This window comes from Halyomorpha halys, unplaced genomic scaffold (assembly GCF_000696795.3).
Source record: "Halyomorpha halys isolate HHAL.00 unplaced genomic scaffold, Hhal_1.1 Scaffold213.1, whole genome shotgun sequence".
Taxonomy (NCBI): Eukaryota; Metazoa; Arthropoda; class Insecta; order Hemiptera; family Pentatomidae; genus Halyomorpha; species Halyomorpha halys.
The window spans coordinates 1,205,203-1,223,350 of record NW_027116617.1 but is presented as its reverse complement, the minus strand read 5'-3'; the positions used below and the strand labels follow the sequence as shown (position 1 = coordinate 1,223,350).

Here is an 18,148-nt window from a genome sequence, read left to right as displayed (position 1 = left end):
TTCTATCATTTTATCTTAACATAGTTTCATTTTGTATCTTTTTAGCCCTGATGAAGCCCTGCAAAGTGGGGCGAAACGTTGGAAAATAAATAGTTTTAAACTATTTTTGTTTCACTATTGACCGCAACCCTGACCATCTCCCTATATATATTTTAATATTTACTCGATTTAAGTTGTAGGCTTTGATCATGATTAAGGAAAACAAGATACAACCATCTACATAGGTAATAAAGAATGTAAGTATGTTTGTCTGCTATAGATACCAAAAATGTCTAACCGGTTCCACTAAAACTTTCAGAAGAACTTAACATATTTCCAGGAAAAGAATCCTATGAAGTATTATTTATAAAATTTTGAACTGGATCTTAAATATTAAAATTAAATTTATTAGGACATCCCAAACCAGGTCGAGTTCTTAGCTATGTAAGTACATGTTATAATATGATAATGAATTAATTGAAGGCTTACAGCTCAGAAATAGATAAATTTCATGGAAAAATGGAAAGAAAACGTTTCAGCCCTTGTCAACGGGTGAGGACCAATACTTCTTCACAACAATGCCCAACAAGATATTTGACAATTAACTTAGAAAAAATTATAGATCTAAAAATTGAAGTTTTAAGATATTCACCATAGTTATCTGACCTGTATCCCACCAACTAAATTTTTTTCTTAGCAGTTAAAATAATTTTAAAAAACAAAATATTCTATAATGAAAATGAGATAAAATTTTCATTTCTTAATTTTATAGACAAAAAGTTAGTTACTTAAATAAGGGATAAAAAAATTGCAAGGCATTGAGAGAAGTGTATTTATTAAAGCTAACAAAAATTATTTTGGATAAAAGAAATATCATTAAAATTTGTTCTCCTTTAACTTGCATCATACTCTAATTAAATATCCGAACCCGATATTCCACCGACTCGAGCATGTCTTCTCTTACCAATGGCAATACTCTTAATTTTCCAACAGCTCTTTTTGCAATATTTTTTTTATTTACTCTTGTATATTAATGATGACTCTCCAATTACTATGATTTCAAGACAGACTTATCATTTAAAATGAAACACGAATATCTAGATAAATAACATTATTCATCAGGAGGAAAATTTATTTCATAATAAAAATTATAATGTCAAACAGGACTTCATACAAAGGCAAAAGCATGTCCATAGGATAAACTACAAATTTCGAATTATCAAGTTTATAAACACAGCATAAATCTCGTCAGAAATGAAGCATTGATTCATGTTTATAGTAACTAAAGGCCAATTAATAAACTGTGATTTTATTCTTGAATATCTACCCAAGAAACAAGGGCAAGCAAGCTTTTAAACTTCATTATCACACATTAATCATTCTCATTACCATCAGCCTTTATTAAAATAAGACAAGGATTGAATTAATATAACAAAATTTTTAATTCAGAGTTATTTGACATCATCAATCATAAATCAGCATAAATCAATATCATGGAATGATATCTTAATTCTTAAATAAAAAATATTACCATGGTTTGCTATTCCCTTGGAAGAAAAATGATCTTTAAATTCAAACTTCGAGTTGAATTCTTAATCTTTAGATGCTTTTAGTTACCCCACATTAAAAAATTTTAATGAGTATGAGTTTTAAGCATTCTGACCACGTCAGGGTATGAACTGTTAAGAAAGAATGGTTTTTTAAAGTGAAATTAAACCATATTCTCATTATTTTTTTTATGATTTTATTTAATTATAAAATTAATTAATTTTAAAAAGTTCATAATTAAATTATTAAAAATTTTCATTTGACCTAGCAAAAGCCTTTGATGAGGTGAGAAAGCGTGATATCTTGGATGCCTTGAGAGAAAAAGTGATCAATGATGGTCATGTACTGGTGGTCTATCCAGTCTACAAGAAAACAAGAAATATAGTAAGATTTGCCAACTCCACTTCACAGGAAATAGAAACAACAATCGTAATCTGGCAAGGTTTTAGTCTAATTCCACTCTTGTATATTGTAGTAATGGATTAAGTAATTCGAAGGGCTAAAGAAAAAATGCGGAAATTCCACCTGGGATAACCCAACCTAAGGCCAGTGAGGCTCTCATTACTTGCATTCGCCCAATGACATTATTTTCTCAGACTCTGACAGGAGTCTGCAGTACAATATTAATATATTAAAAGAACTGCAGAAGATTAATATGGTTATCAACCCTCGAAAAACTAAACTAATGAGGGTTGGGAAGAAGCCTAGGAGAAATATGTGCGTCATCAGAGTCAAAGAAAAAATCCTCAAACAAGTAGAAAACTTCAAATACCTGGGCAAGCACCTTAATGAAAATAGATATATCGATTCAGAGGTGGCTGAGCGAATCACTGCTGTGAGCAGGATATTTGAAGCAGTTAAGAGAGGTTTTCTAAACAGGCAAGAGGTAGAAAAGATAAGAAAAGTAGCCGTTTTCAGATTGACATTTCTTCCCATTTTGACATATTCATCAGAATCATGGACGCTGACGGAGAAGCATCAATCAAGAATACAAGCATCAGAAATGAGACTCCTTCTAAAGATTGAGGGGAAAACAAAAAGAGACAGAGTCCGCAACACCACCATCAGGTCAAATCTCAATATTAAGCCAGCCAACGATGTGATAGAAGAGAATTGACTGAGATGGCTGGGACATCTTTTGCGAATGGAACCGAGGAGAATAACTAGCGAGGCCTACCGAGCCAAAGTAGAAGGCAAGAGAGGAAGAGGACAGCCTAGAAGGAAATGGGAAGATGAGGTAAAAAGCTATTTTCAGAGAAGAGGACTTCAATAGGAATGACAGAAGGCGCCTTGCAGAAGACCGGTAGAGTTGGAAAGGGCTCTATAAACTTCCTCCTCACACTACTTAGTATGGTTCAAGAAGATTGATTACGATGAAGAAGTTTCATTGAAATTTAAAGTGTCAAGCTCTTTATTTTTCATTTAGTAAAACTGAAGCTCCAATCAAATTTTTCTCCTCCTGAACGTAGACTTACATACCTACTTCCCACCATAGTAGTAGGCAGTTTCTGCTCGCAGTTGATTACTACCATAATAAGAATGAACAGATCCTATTTTACTGGTCTATTTTACAGGCTCTATTTGGCATTCTAGGTATGACATCATATCCATGCTGCCCAGGCTCGACCAGTTCTGAAGCAGTCAGTAGGTCAGTAATTTGATGGTTTTAGGTTACGTTTAAATAATGTTATCAGGTAGAAGAAGAGTTTTGATGATAATATAAACTTCCAATGATTCATTTTCGGCTTCTTTTCATATCAGATAAAATTAAATAAAAAATTGTTAAACGTTTACAGAAATTTTCTTCCTAAATAAATATTCAAGTTCAAACATTGGATTTTTTTTTAACAATTTAATAATTAACAACATTATGATTAATCTGTTTTGATTTCATTATAAATATAGGATATTTACTATCAAAATGATCTTACTAATAACAGCCATAACTGTCCATAGAAATAAATTTAATATCAGACATGGCTTTAATTCTTTAAATATGTCCTCATAGTCTTTATATCGCATAAACAAATATTTACCATTTCCAACTGAAAATAACACAAAAATCCATCACTCATTTGAAGTTTGTTATTAATAACATCACCACTAAGTTAAATTAACCAATCTGACTATCAATTTTCAGGAGACCTGAATCAAAATTTACTTTTTTTTAACTTCCCCATCGTAAATAATTTTGTTATTTCTGAACTTTTTACTTCTATGAAACAGAGATTAAGATTGATGCTAATACTTTATTTTGTAAAAAATGCTTCTGGTAAATAAATAAAACTAATGAAATCGAAAAATGCAATTTTCACAACAACATTTGTTACTTCAATGAGTTGACAATAACTAGTTTATTGACCAACATAACATATCGTATTCCATACTTAAAAGGGGAAAAAAATCCTAAACAAGGTTAACATTTTATCCTGAAATTCTTTAATCTTATTACGGGACTTATAATACCAGGTAAAATCACATGCATCAATTAAATAAGATCACAACTCTGCCAGGGTATGTATTTTTGCTGTTACAATATAAATGAAAACAATTGAATTGAAGCCGACATTGTGATTTACAATAAATAGGTAAAGAGCGAGAGGATTTTGTTACCTTGGTGGGTAGTTTCAAAGAAGTACTAAAACGGTAACGGTAGTACATAAAAGTTAGCAATCACTTCCACCCACCCACTACAGTAGGCAGTATCATCAAAAGTAAACCTTGAGAAGGTTTTGATAATGAGATTTTTTTTTTTTTTTTAATTTTGTTCAAAATATGTAGGGAAGATATTAATTTGTATTTTTTATTTCCAAGTTTACATCAATTGTTCCTTTTTTATTTTTTATTATGACAGCCAATGAATTTATTGTAGGATGAATTGGTTTAAGAATATTGTTCATAATTTTTAACATCTGTTGGTCGATCATTTTCTCTGTTAACCAAGTGTGTGATGAAGGTAATGGTCTTTCAATCCATCAAAGGCAATACAGTAAATTTTAAAAATTACTAAAACTTGACAACGCTAAAAAAACAAAATAATCCAAAAATAAGTAATCTTGGCATACATAATATAATTAATTAATCTTTTTTAATATAATTAATTATATCACTAAACAGTACTTACGGGAACACTACCCCCAGTCAGCATTATGCATTGCTGAGCAAGTTTATAAACAACCTTTTTCTACAGCATTCATTATGGATGATGAGTGATGAAGTCTTAGAAAGATTTATCTGTAAATTGGAAATATGACATTAGTTGGTAACAGAACTTGGTTAATAACACAACATAAAATAAAATAAAGCTTACTTAAAATTTATGCAAGCTTGAAATAAGTTTTTATTTGATATAATTTTATGCAGCAGAGTTATAATAATATTCTTCACTCATCCTTAACCTAAAGAAAAAAAAAAAAAGAAAGAAAAATCCTATTCAATTACATCTTCACAATAATGATGGTAAATACCTGCAAGAAATGACATAAATAGCCTTTAATTTTATTAACTGGGAAAAATAACCTATTCCTCGTAATTATATTTCATATCATTGGCCATATTTTATTCAATTGAAATTCTGCTTGGAGTCAAAAGTAGAATCCTTAAAACATTTTTTATGAATTTAGATGACTATTACAAGACAGGACACCAATGGATAATTATCCTTTATATTTTAAGAACAAACCAATGAAAAATAAACACAGATATAATATAAGTAACCATTTTAAACATAAAACAGATTAGTTGCCTTAATAAAAACACGATACGAAGTTTGGTTCAATAAAATCACACTGTTCTGAAGCACCACAAAAAAGTTTAAATGCAATTATGAAAATAGGGCAAACAATAATAACTACTTAATTTAATAATAAAGAAATAACTAACATTTATTTAAAATTTACAATTTTAGTTCCGTACCCACGAATGTAACAAAAATTATAACAAAAATTCATTCAAGAAATTGAAAAACAAGCCATCTCACTAACAAAGTCACAACGTAAAAACTGTTACAGTGTTTTGATTAAAAAGTAATTACCTGTAAATGACTAACAGGGGTTTTATTAAAATTGATAAGAATTGTAACACATTATCAGTCAAACCAAAAAGTGCAACAAAGACACAGAACTCAAATGATAATCAAGATAAAAGTTACAAAATCTACATGGCAACTCAAAAGTTTTAAATAAAGGAAATTTTCTTAGGAATATTATTAACTACTTCTATTACTAACCTTGAAAAAACTTCTTAAATTTAAGAATGAGTATCATCAAATATTTTTTAAATAATAGAACCAAGAGAAATTATAAAAATTCTTTCAATAAAAAAACAATATGTAAAAGATCTTAGTAGCTGAAATAAATAATATTCAATAAACATTAATATTCATTGATATTTGTTAAGTAGAATCCAATCAAAAACATTCACCTTACTTAGGTGATAAGCTATCACACCTATGTAAATACAATACTTCTCTTTCTCAATTGTGAAGGAAGATAACTAAGGAAAAAATGTTTATCAAAGAACATAAAGATAAGAAAGCAGAAGTACTACATTAGGCAAACCTTCTTGGTTAATAAAAATAAATAAATAAACACTAAACATGCAATCAACTTACATCCTCAATTAGATTTAACCCAGGAAATACCAGATGAAAAGAATTAACAAGATGATACTCTGCCAAATACACTCAACTGAATTAAGTGATTTCAACTAATGCACCCTCTCTCATAATACAAAAAAGGAAACTCATAACACAGTGTTATTAAACTAAGTAAATGTGAACACGATTTATTAAAAACTCTGTAATATCTCTAATATACAATTAAAAAATTAGATAGAAAGGCAACAAGTAGATTTTTATAACACCAATCAATAAATACATTGGCAAAATCTGTAGATTAGGTCATATACAATGTAAGTTAAGTAATATTCTCAATAAATTTTATTCAAATGAAAATAATTACCACGACAAACTCGAATAACGAAGTATGTTTATCACTCCCAACGGTATAACAGTCGGTAAACACAAAAGTACACATTTTCAGGCTGTTAAGATGCCACAGTTTAGGTACTCAAGCCGAAAATAAGGCTATACAGATGTCCAAGAAATATTCTTTTTATTCTTACCAATAAGTAAAAATAAATATGCAATATTAAAAAACAAAATAAAAAAAAAAAAAAAAACGCAAAATTAAAATATTTATAGAACATGAAAAATACTTTTTTGGTTTTTATCAATCTATATTAATCATTATTTGAAATTAATTTCATGTTGTTTATTTTCTTGAATTTTTAAATCGCACACATATTAATTCGCCAATAAGCTTTTTTAATTGAGTTCTAAATGCATTATGAAATTTCGTTTGTGCAAGTATTCTTATTATATATTGACCTTTACTCAATATATAAAATTTTAAAAAATGAAAGGAAGCATTAGCATATATTTATGATAAACGGGATTCAGGAATCAAAGAAACAAAAAAAAAACTGGGAAATCCGCCGAGAGAATTCTTCACCCATATCACAGCCCTCGAAGATTGGTGTCGTAATTGGAGGATTAAGATAAATTCCAACAAATCCCATCAAATCACCTTTACCCGTCGTAAACCAACTGACTGCCCTACAGTTTCATTTAATGATGTTACTCTTACCCCTGTCGAACAGATCCGCTACCTTGGACTAAATTTGGACAAGCGATTAACCTGGAATCCTCACACCAGACTGAAAAGACAGGAAACTGCACGTCGATTTCGACTATTACAGCACTTACTAGACAAACGGTCTAAACTTCCAACACATTACAAAAGACTGATCTACATGACTGTAATAAGGCCAATCTGAACATATGGAGTTGAGCTTTGGGGCTCCACTAAACCTTCGAATTCCTCTCGTATTCAATCCTTACAATCCAAAATCCTTCGTAAAATCCTCAATGCTCCTTACTTTGTCAGAAATAAAATCATACATAAAGACCTTAATGTTCCCTATGTAACCGATCTAGCTCGAACCAGATATCACTCCTTCCAATATAAACTCTCTAACCACTCAAACCCTCTAGTTTCTAATCTTGCATCCTCTTCCATTCCTGACAATCCTCCGAGGGCCCTGAAAAGAAGATGGACACGAGACCAACTAATGTAAAATATCATTAGAGTGCTACCAATGGGTAGTTTCTCTACACGCCTGTAACACTCCAATTTAACTTAGATCAGATTTACTAAATTTATTATAATGTACAGTTGTAAATAGCAATAAATAACTATTAAAAAAAAAAAAAGAATTCTTCAGCTTATTGGCTTCATCAATATACCAACAATGGTTCCCCTCTTAACTACAGTTTTTACAATGTCCTCCACCGATGCAGTTAAGCAAATAATCGTAAGAGCAGACGCTACAATGATCAGTAATCAGCATCAAGATTGTAGTTTGCTAATGCTTCCACTCGATTCGTAATGTTTTATTTTTTCCCTAACCTTTCCGTCATACGGTTTTTTGGGCATTATTGGGGTATGTTATGGGGCCAATAAATAATTCTTTACTAACAATTTACAAATTATAGATCTTGTGAGATAATTACGGTGTAGTTTTGGACCGTCTGTAGGTGAGGGATCTGAGCTGTAGGTCTTTGCAACCTCGGGACTGCAGCGGCGTTGGTTCGAATACGGCCTGGAGAGTTGACTTTTATTTTCGTGGCGTCCCACGAAATGAAAACTTGACCCCCACCATATCTAGAATTGGGTGGTACCTTGCAGACAACCCTATTCTGTAAGTCAGAGATGACCTGGAAGAGGGTTATAAAAAAAAAAAAAAAGAAAAAGGGATAGTTGTAATTAAGGAAACAATACAAGAGGCTCTACTGGGGTGCATTTGGTGTGAAGTAGCGCACCTCAGTGCTAGGTGTTTTTTCTTCCTGGTGCCTCGCAAAAGTTAGGGTTGCGGGCTCTTAGAGAGAGTAAGTGATGTACACCAACTCTTTCCACTCGCAAACATACTCCTTGGACGAGGTAATATTCTTTTTTGACCTGACAAATGAAGGCCGACTCGGGTAAGGCAAAGATCCCAGTTTTTCTCATTAACATGACTCGGTGTGCTTTCATTACGGTACAAGATACTAAAGAGACTATGACATGCTCAGCTGTCACAGGGACCCCGGAATCACTGGGGATTGATATCATTTCCATGAGTTTCTAAACTTTCCTTGGACTATTCATGTCTTCTTGTTAGCTTCTGCAAGATCTAATAATCAGGAAGAACCCATAAATGGACTGGAGAAGACATATCATAAATCGGCACCTTTCTTACTCGCCACCTACCGTCCGTTCTATTCATCTTTAAAATCTTCCTATATTATCTTCTTCCACTGGGTAAAATTCTAGCCGATTCTCATTCAGAGTTTCACTGGTAGCAGCTTCGGTCCCTGCGTCTTCAATTCATATATAACGGTATCCTCTTTGAGGATGAGACCTATGGCTATCGCTTCTGCTAATACTAACAACGTCCCGCGCAGACCTTTCTCTATGCTAACGTAATCCTTAGCAGAACCATTCTCCTTTTTTACTACTTGTGAGTGTTTGACTGCCGCAGGGGATGAGTACCTCAAGAGATTCAAGATCACATCTTTACAAATGGTTTTAGTAGTGGTGCAGCAGAGGCCCTAGAATGCATCCTCTATTTTGTAAAATCTATTCATTGAGAGGGTAAACTTATTTCTCAGCTACTCCAGATGGGGGATGACGTCGAACGTTCTATCACAGAATATCCAAATTTATAAGAACGAAACTGGCTGCACACCTTTCCGCTAGTCTTCAGTGTGGCTCTTTTATACTCTGCCACGATGACTGCCAGGTTGTTAAAATTGGCCATAAACTGGAACCATCTATCCACTTGCTCCCCAGCAACTGATCTGTTGTTATTGTGATTAATTTTCTGGATCGAAACTTATTCTCTGTTAGTTCAGTTGTTAAACGATTTATACTACGTTACAATGGTTTGCCCAGATATGCCTCTCAATCAAAAACCTTGTCAACAATATGCCTCCCAATTTATTAACGGGCATGAAGAGGCCATCGAGAGTCACTGCATGTAAGACACTAGCTTTAGGTTGATCTCAAAACTATTTGAGTATTTATTCATTTAAAGAATACATACATACATCAATATATTACATAGTCATAACGCAAGCAAATGTAATAAAAATTACAATAAATAAACACAATTTATAATGGGATAATTTAATCTTAATAGTCAATAATGCTATGACGGTTATTGTTTGTTCTCACCAGTTCTTAAATATTTATAATTTATTCCGTGGTCAACGGATAGCAAGCTGCTTCATGATGTCCATGAATAATACAGTATGCTGATTACAGCCATAATTTTAAAAGGAGAAGGTTAAACGATATGAATGGAGCGAATGGGAAAAGGCTTTACAATTGCTTGGACATGATGACAAGAACAGGGGCTAAATATTAATACAAGAAAAAACACTATTGTAATATATGAAACTAGGAAAAGAATTTTAATTTGAAATCCTTTATACAGGTAGCATTCCATATGAGAGTATTAAATGATGATAAATAATCCTGAACCAAAAAGTTACTTAGGTTTCCCAAATAAGTAAGGAGCTAATTACGAGGGTTATTACTCATAATTCTATCCTAATTACTCATAGGAAGAGCTAATTACGAGTAATATTACTCATAATTCTATCCTAATTACTCATAGGAAGAGCTAATTACGAGTAATATTACTCATAATTCTATCCTAATTACTCATAGGAAGAGCTAATTACGAGTAATATTCACTAGGGGACTGCATAATGTTGTATGGAAAAAAGAAAATTAAAGGTAAAGTGGAATGGTTACAACAGGGTCATTTGACTCATAAATATATATGCATCAATTAACTGGAGGTGGAAAACAACATAAAGAATCTTACAAATTAGGCCGGATAAAGCTCAAAGAGTGTCATTAAATTAAAGACTAAAACGTACTGGGCTTCAAAACTTGGTAAGAATCAATCCAAACTCTTTATCAATTAGTTAATGGAAAAGGTTTGATTTTTCAAAAATTCGGGGAATGAATGAGCTGAAAACAAGGTCAATTATGCTATTAAAATGTCATCTATAGAAGATGAAATTTAAGGAAGATTCCACCTGCTCATTCTTAATATTGCGATAGGATATAAATAAGCTCAACAGATTCTGATCCTATTGTATTCCAAAGAATTCAGTATTTAAAACAGGAAATAATTAAACCTGTAAATATACTTAAAATTATATCATCTACAGATCCATAATAAGAAATTTTAAATAAACTAAGATTTATACCTATCTATTATTATTTTTTGAGTTAATAAACGAGACCTTGTTTTTTTAGAAATATATTTAGTGGCCAATTGAATGCATGTTAAATCAATTCGATATCATATTCAGTAGACTTCGAACAACAGCAACAGCGCTATCTGTGAGAGATGGAGTTTACTAGGACCTTCGGTGCTGGCCGTCAGGGAGAGCTACCTCCCTATGGCCACCAGAAGACAGTTGCACATAATCAACACTCTCTGACGACCAGCACTAGGAACCACCAACTGAACAAATGCTTTTGTAGTATTAATGCTTGTTAATTAGAATATACACACTCAATATTATCAGTATAAAAATGTAAAATATTATTGCAATTGTAAATATATAAATTAAATAAATAAAAAGAATATACTGAAACACTGTGAAGTAACTTCTTAAGGGGCTTCTACATGTTGGCCAAGCAATGGCGAACTCAGACATGCGCGAGAATGTGGATGGGTGGCTTGTACGAGTTTGCCTAAGCTCGTTGCCGATCCGTCGAGTGTCGGTTTTTTGTACACTGATCAAAGGGGTTCGTGAGAGCGCTCGCGTATCTCCACCATTGTTCTTTGTCTAGTCGCAACTGAGAGCTGTTAGGAGGTTAAAGGTGTTTGTTGGTACTTTTTATAATAAGTTTTATATTTAATCTATTTTATTTATATTTAATTTCATTTTTTTTGTAATAAAAATAATATAATCCCAGTACAATGGCTGAAACCATTTGTACGTCCACCATGCTTGCCTCTCTGACTGACATGTGGATGGTTCGCTCTTTGTTTATCGAGCATTTGTATATGTCTCCGATTCGTGACGAGCGGCCAACATGTGGATCCGCCTTTACAGACCTAGTGTTGTATCTTTATCTGGTTTTCCCGCCAACATTGTTATGAGTAGGGGGAAGGAAGGTTCCAAGGAGTGTTATGTGCTGTGTTCGGTTATATTGTTGTGTGCTCATGTTATAATATTGTATTCTAATTTAAAGTGTAATAAAATATGTATAATAACGCATGTGTTATTTACGAAATCCGGACATTCCAATATAATACCTAGCCTCTCACCGGGCTTTGCATTCTTAGTAGGTTGATTATTCTAGAGTGCTCATTCGTCGTTACCTCTTGGGTCACATTTGATGTGGATCAATATATTTTTCTACTGACATAAAAATGGTCAAATATGTTTTTATTTCATGGTAATTCCTCTTCTTTCATTTACCCGTAAGGGCATAACCGAGAGCTAATTCCTCTCGGTCACCTCTCTCCTTACGCCAGGACCTACAGCGAGTACCTTTAGGACTAACTAACCTTTCGACTGTAAGCGAATATCTCACAGAAGTAGTATCCGCTCCTGTAAGGACTTGCCACCCCCTTCACGACCGTTAGCGAATACCTTACGGAGTAGATTTTCCATCCTGCGATGATTTATGTCGAGTACCCGTAAAATGCGCCAATCATCGTGCCAATTCACTCCCAACTACCCTGCCTATATTAAACATACATTGTCCAGACCTTCTGAAGTAGAGTACCTCATTTCTTAGATTGGTGCTAGAAATAAATATACAAAACCCTTTGACAAGACCATTATATTTTGTCGTATCAAAACAGATTTCAAACATTTTTTTTCAAATATGCTCTTACTCACCAAGGAATATAGTTTGCCCGGCTACAGCTGCATGGGAGACAGTTATTATATATGTCTTGGCAGTGTGGGGAATGATTCTTGACATTCCCACTCTGATTAGTTTGAGGTTGAAGTCAGTAGATAGCCGTCAGTGGTGAGAAAAAAAGGACTGCTTGGCCCATTTTCGGACAAGTCCCCTACCGTTTATATTACTACACCCCTATCAATATCAGTAAGTTTTGAAAGTAGGGATGTGATCTGCCTACTTCATGTATCAGGATTCTGCGGTGTGGTTTTACAGCAGGTACACTGCTCCTCTATTTTTCGTGACTACTATTGAAAACTTTGTGGACAAACTATACCCCAAAGCCTGTAGCTGTATGCAAAGGTTGTCCGCCTAATTATTGAATGGGACACAATAGACCTTTTGAGGCCGTAGGGATGCAATACAAAAAAAAAATAATGTAATCATTATTTCCTTTTTAATGTCCACTTTAGTGCCTTATGTTCGGTTCTCAAAATATTAGACATTTTCATTACTTATAAATTTTAGAATTTTTTTTGTTCTTTGGATTACTCTTAAAACCTTCTCTTTTAATATATTCTGTATCTAACTGTTGGGTCTTATCTATAATGTTTAGTCCTATATTCTTTTCTAACACTTCGTTTATTTATCATTCATAATGTTTGTAATTATATAATTTATTATATATAAACATTATTTTAGACCTTATCAATTTATAATATATTTTTTTTTTTTTTTTTAGTAGATAAGACTATGGAAAATGATAACAGTACTTCTCTAATGAATTCTGAAACAAGCACTCATGAAGTTTTGGAAAGTGACCATTTAACTAATGATGAAAGTTGGAAAAATAAAAGCAGACATATATTTATCTTTAGCTCTGCTGGAAAGCCTGTTTATTCCAGGTACTGGCTTTTAAATGTGGTTTAGTTTACCATGTTAGGGTTCAATAAGTAGGGTATGCTGGTTAGGAGGAAAGGTAGGATGGAAGTAGAGGGTTCTGTCTCCCTGAGGATAGGCTGGCCTGTGTTTTGTTCTTGATATAAATGTAAGTGGTAGTGCTGTTCGGTTTTGATTTTTATTTAGAGCGAATCTAGTGGTTCAGTATTGAGTCTTGACTTTGAATTGAACTTGATTGATGTTGGGTATGAGCTATTGCGATTATAAATGGTGCTACATTTAGGTTTTGAAAACATGGCTTTCTTGGTTGCTGCTTTGTGGCTTGCACTCCTTAATGTTTGCCCTTGCTGAGCATAGAATCTGCGAAAATGAATGTCCTTGATGTAGGTTGAACTGTGGTGGATTTGTCTGTGATCTCTTACCATCATGCTCTGGTTCCTTTACTTTTCGTGCCTTAATATACAATTCCATTTCTTCTGTCATCTTAATTGTTTGCTGTTATTAATGTCACAGCTAATTTGAGATCTTGTTGAGCTTGACTAGTAGCAATTATGAGATCATTTTGGGCTTCATTCTATATTTGCTTTATATTAGGTCAGGGTTCATGACAACTGCTTGCGATCGAGTTAGGCTTCATAACATCTGCTTGAGATCATGTTCACCAATTGTCGAGGTACTATGAATAATTATTAGTCATGGTACCAATATAAGAGGTGATGTACTCTACATTCGAAAACATCACAATGCAAGTTCAATAGGTTAGGTGTTTTGGATTGGAGGTAAATTGACAGGTTGATTGGCAAGTTTTATGTTTATTCGCCTTAAATCCTCACAGGATGGAAACTCCACTCAGTAAAGTATATGCTTACAGTCATGAAGGTGATGGCAAGTCGTTAAGGTATTCGCTTTTGGTCCTTGCAGGAACGGATACTATTCTTTGTAAGGTATTTGTTTACGGTCGAGAGGGTAACAAGTTCTTCAGGTATTTGCTGTGGATCCTGTCAGAAAGACAGAGTGTATAGGAAGGAGGGGAGATCCTTAGAAGGCAGAGTGCAGTAATAACTCAAAAATGGAGAAAGAATGTACTGATCCATTAATATTTATTATTACCCACTGCCTCCTAAGGAGGTGAACCCATGAAGTGTATTGACTGGGTTTGTCAGGTATTCCCCTAGTGACACTTGTGGGTATAGAAATGCAATCGAGAGATACTAGCATAAGATGTTGAGCTTTTAGTAGATCAGAAGATTCTATTTTAATCTTTAGTGGTTTTAGTAATACCTTTAGTAATATTACAATATTTTACATAGTTATCGTATGTTTAAAATTAAAGTATTAACTAGCGATAAACATATTTCAAACTATGACGCTTATCTTGGCAGTTAGGTAACACTAGATTGCTTGTAGCTCTAAAGTAGTTATTTAGTAACCAGCATTCTTTTCACTACAGTACTACCTTCCTTGAAGATGGAGTATAGTATAATGTTCTGTGTGGAATGCTGGTTTGTAGTTGTGGTTGTCACTATTTTCTTTAATAGTTATCTTGCCTCACATGTTGCCTACTGTTCATATCTAAATTGGAATTTAGTTATGTGTGGTGTTCAAAGATTGGAGTTCAGATAATGGCTGTGAGTTCCTGAAGAATTTCCTCAGGTAGTGCTGGTAGATTAATCCCATAAAAGTAACAAGTAGAAAACATCAGCAATGCCTATTTGTCCTTTAAAGTGGGAGTTGGCTTTATGCCTTTGGTGTTCCGCTGAGGGTATAGTCGAAGCATCATAGTTGCTTGTTATCAATAAGTGAGGTGGTATGGTGGGATTCCCTTCATTCATTTAACTCAAAGCATATTTTGCACTAGTTGGTACCATATAAGGCCAGTCAGCAGAAGCTTTCATTGAGTTAAAGCTTTGATGTGGCAATTTGGGCATTGAGTTGAGCAGGCAGTCGGTGGGATGCTTGTTTGAGTTGAAGCATTGTACGTACCAATAGCGTACCGTGTGTTATTGGTTGGTGGGATGACCTAATGAGCCTTAAAGTGATGGGCACTTATCCCCACTTTGAGGGGAATTTCTACTCAGTAAGATATTCCCTTTAGGTCCTTACAGAAATGAATACTATTCTCTGTAAGGTATTCGCTTACTGTTGTGAGGGTAGCCAGTTGTATAGGTATTCGCTGTGGATCCTATTGAAAGAAGAGATGGTATAGGAAGGAAAAGAGATCCTGATAAGGCAGAGTGCAATAATTACTCAAGAATCATTTCAAAAAATAGAGATAGAATATACTGGTCCATTACTATTTTTTTGTTACTCACTGCCTCCTGAGTTGGTGAACCGAACCTGTGTGGCAACTTGACTGAGCAAGAAATAAATATATTTTAAAATACGATGTTTGTTTGATGATCATGGTTCACATCTCAGAAGTTAGGTCCTGCTAGATTGGCTTTCAGCTCTGAAGTAGTTATTCCGTGACCAGCAGAGAGTACCCTTATCGCTACATGTTATTTGACTTTATTCTCTTAGCTACCATGGATGTTAATATGGCTGTGATGATTTTGTGTTGTTTATTTTTTTTTAGAGCTCAGAGTTTCAAAATTATTTTTGTTTTGACTCATAGCATTGCAGGTGAGTCTGAAGAGTGATATGTGATATTTATGTAATTAATTTTTTTTAGATCGTATAATCTAATTATATGGAAATAGATCTATTTCCATATAAATAGATTAATAATTGCAAGATACTGAACATATGATGGGAAAGAAAAGGTAAAAAAATTATAATAATAATAATGTTTGTGGGTTCAAACCACTGTGTTGTGTTGTGTGTTAAATTAGGCTCTTTCACAAATTTTGAACCATATTACTCCTTTCAGAACTAAATATCATTGTTCATTGTCAATATCATTCTATCTTATTACTAGTACTATTTATTTAGAAATAAATTAAAATTTGTTTGTAAAAGTTCTTTTAATTATTTTGAATAAGTGTTCTAGAAAAATTATAGGGTGTCTGGGTATTATTTCACATCTGTCACTTTAGATGGCGAGTTGGTGTATACTACTCACTTATAGACAGTGAGAGAACGGTTGACCAGTGTTGTCGATTATAAACTCACTCCTTAACTCCTATTAACATCCATGGTAACTAAGAGAATAAAGTCAAATAACATGTAGCGATAAGTGATTCATATTTATGTGATTTAGATATAATTTACACCTGAATTGAATTGGGTTTGTTGGTCGTTTTTCATCGATTTTGAGAGAGTGTGAGTTGACATTATAGGTTATAGGCTACAATAATATTGTATTGCGTGAATACAAGTATACCCTCCATTTAGAGCGACACTTATATACCATTATCATGATCTTTTTACTAATATTTACTATGATTATGTATAATAGTTAATTTGTCTCATTCTAGGTATGGGTCTGAAGATGAACTAGTCACACTTTTTGGTGTTATGCAGGCACTAGTATCATTTGTACAAGATAATGATGATGTGATAGAAGCAATATTTTTTGGAAATAAGTTATTGGTTTTTTTGATAAAAGGACCAATAATTTTGGTTGCTGTTTCTCATAACAAAGAAAGTGTCAAGTTTTTGGTTAAACAGTTAATGTTAGTAAGTACATACTTCTTTTTTAAATTGTATTTTATTTTCCTTGTATAATGATTTTTATAATAGTAGTTATCTCTGTGCTACATACCCCTCCCCCCCTATCTCTCTCTCTCTCTCGATTAACCTATAAGTGATTTTAATGGAATTGATATTTATTACTTTTCTTTCTTAAAGGGGAGAGCTATAATGCATTTATCTTTAATATTATTCAAATGATGAGAGTTTGCAACAGAAAAGTTTATAAATTTAAATTATTCTTTAAAATTAATTTCTTAAATAAGTTGACCTTAGTGGAAATGATTTATTATTATTACTGGAAAAATAGATTAAGAGAGAAAAATGCTTTATTTAACTATAAGCCATGCTGCCCAAATGTTTCCAGTGCCAAATATAGTGGGTAATTAAAATGCACAGCATACTAATCAATCACACAAGATACAATATCAACGCTGACTTAACAAATAAACAAATTAATAATGTTACAATATTTATAATAAGTATTTTTTTTTACTGAGTTACATTACTTTTTATTTATTAATTTTTTGTTCCTTTTTAAGTTTTTTTCCTTTTTGTTTTGTTCCTAACATTATACATTTTATCCTGTGTACATATCCTACTCTTGTATATGTCATATTTCTCTTTTCTTATAATTTGTCACAAATATTGAATTTATTACAAAAATTTTATTTAAATTTATGGATTCATCCAATGTTTAATCCAATAGTTAGCACATATAAAAAAAAAGTAGATATTAAGAAACCAGAGTTATGATTAAATAGAAATGTAGAAATGGAACAGCAATAATAGTAATTAAGTTAAAAAGTAAGTTAATAATATATAAATAAGTTAAAACAAATAAATAGGTTCCGAAAAAAAAAAAAAAAATTAAATATCCTTAGAGCTAATTATCGTGCAGATATGATGGAAGCATGATGCTCAGAGAGTCCTGAATAATATTTTCAACCAAGATTGTAATATCCTCAATGCTAACCAACACTTAGGCTTTTTAAAAAGCTTTATGTTCTATATTGAATTGTTCTGTGAGAACCAAACCAAAGGCCTCTCACTGCTCTCTCTCTCTCTCTCTCTCTCTCTCTCTCTCTCTCTCTCTCTCTCTCTCTCTC

At 32.8% G+C, this 18,148-nt stretch overlaps 3 protein-coding genes across 16 annotated transcripts in view; 2 read left to right on the top strand and 1 right to left on the bottom strand.

Moving 5' to 3' along the window:
* The window catches only part of Usp12-46 (Ubiquitin-specific protease 12/46), a 49,348-nt gene extending 42,747 nt beyond the window's left edge, over positions 1-6,601 (bottom strand). For 3 of the 13 annotated variants that reach the window (XM_067053337.1, XM_014418914.3, XM_014418913.3), the window contains exons 1-3: positions 6,489-6,601; positions 4,838-4,925; positions 4,652-4,761 (exon numbers count right to left, since the gene is read on the bottom strand). The gene's annotated coding sequence lies outside the window, so the exon portion shown is untranslated. Of the gene's footprint in view, positions 1-4,651; positions 4,762-4,837; positions 4,926-5,755; positions 5,883-5,949; positions 5,987-6,139; positions 6,421-6,488 lie in introns of those variants that run through there. The other 10 variants (XM_067053343.1, XM_067053342.1, XM_067053340.1 and 7 more) reach the window with 9 other exon arrangements.
* Positions 2,183-2,644, top strand: LOC106679640 (uncharacterized). Its single transcript, XM_014418902.1, has one exon. It carries the CDS (start codon positions 2,183-2,185, stop codon positions 2,642-2,644), a length of 462 nt encoding a protein of 153 aa, XP_014274388.1.
* Positions 6,602-13,067: 6,466 nt separating the features above from the next.
* The window catches only part of Mon1 (vacuolar fusion protein MON1 homolog), a 34,866-nt gene continuing 29,785 nt past the window's right edge, over positions 13,068-18,148 (top strand). Inside the window, exons 1-3 of one of the 2 annotated variants that reach the window (XM_014418915.3) lie at positions 13,068-13,169; positions 13,252-13,414; positions 16,826-17,023. In XM_014418915.3, coding sequence (XP_014274401.1) covers positions 13,263-13,414; positions 16,826-17,023 — 350 coding nt within the window. In that variant the 5' untranslated portion in view covers positions 13,068-13,169; positions 13,252-13,262. The remainder of the gene's footprint in view (positions 13,170-13,251; positions 13,415-16,825; positions 17,024-18,148) is intronic. The other variant, XM_024360962.2, reaches the window with a different exon arrangement.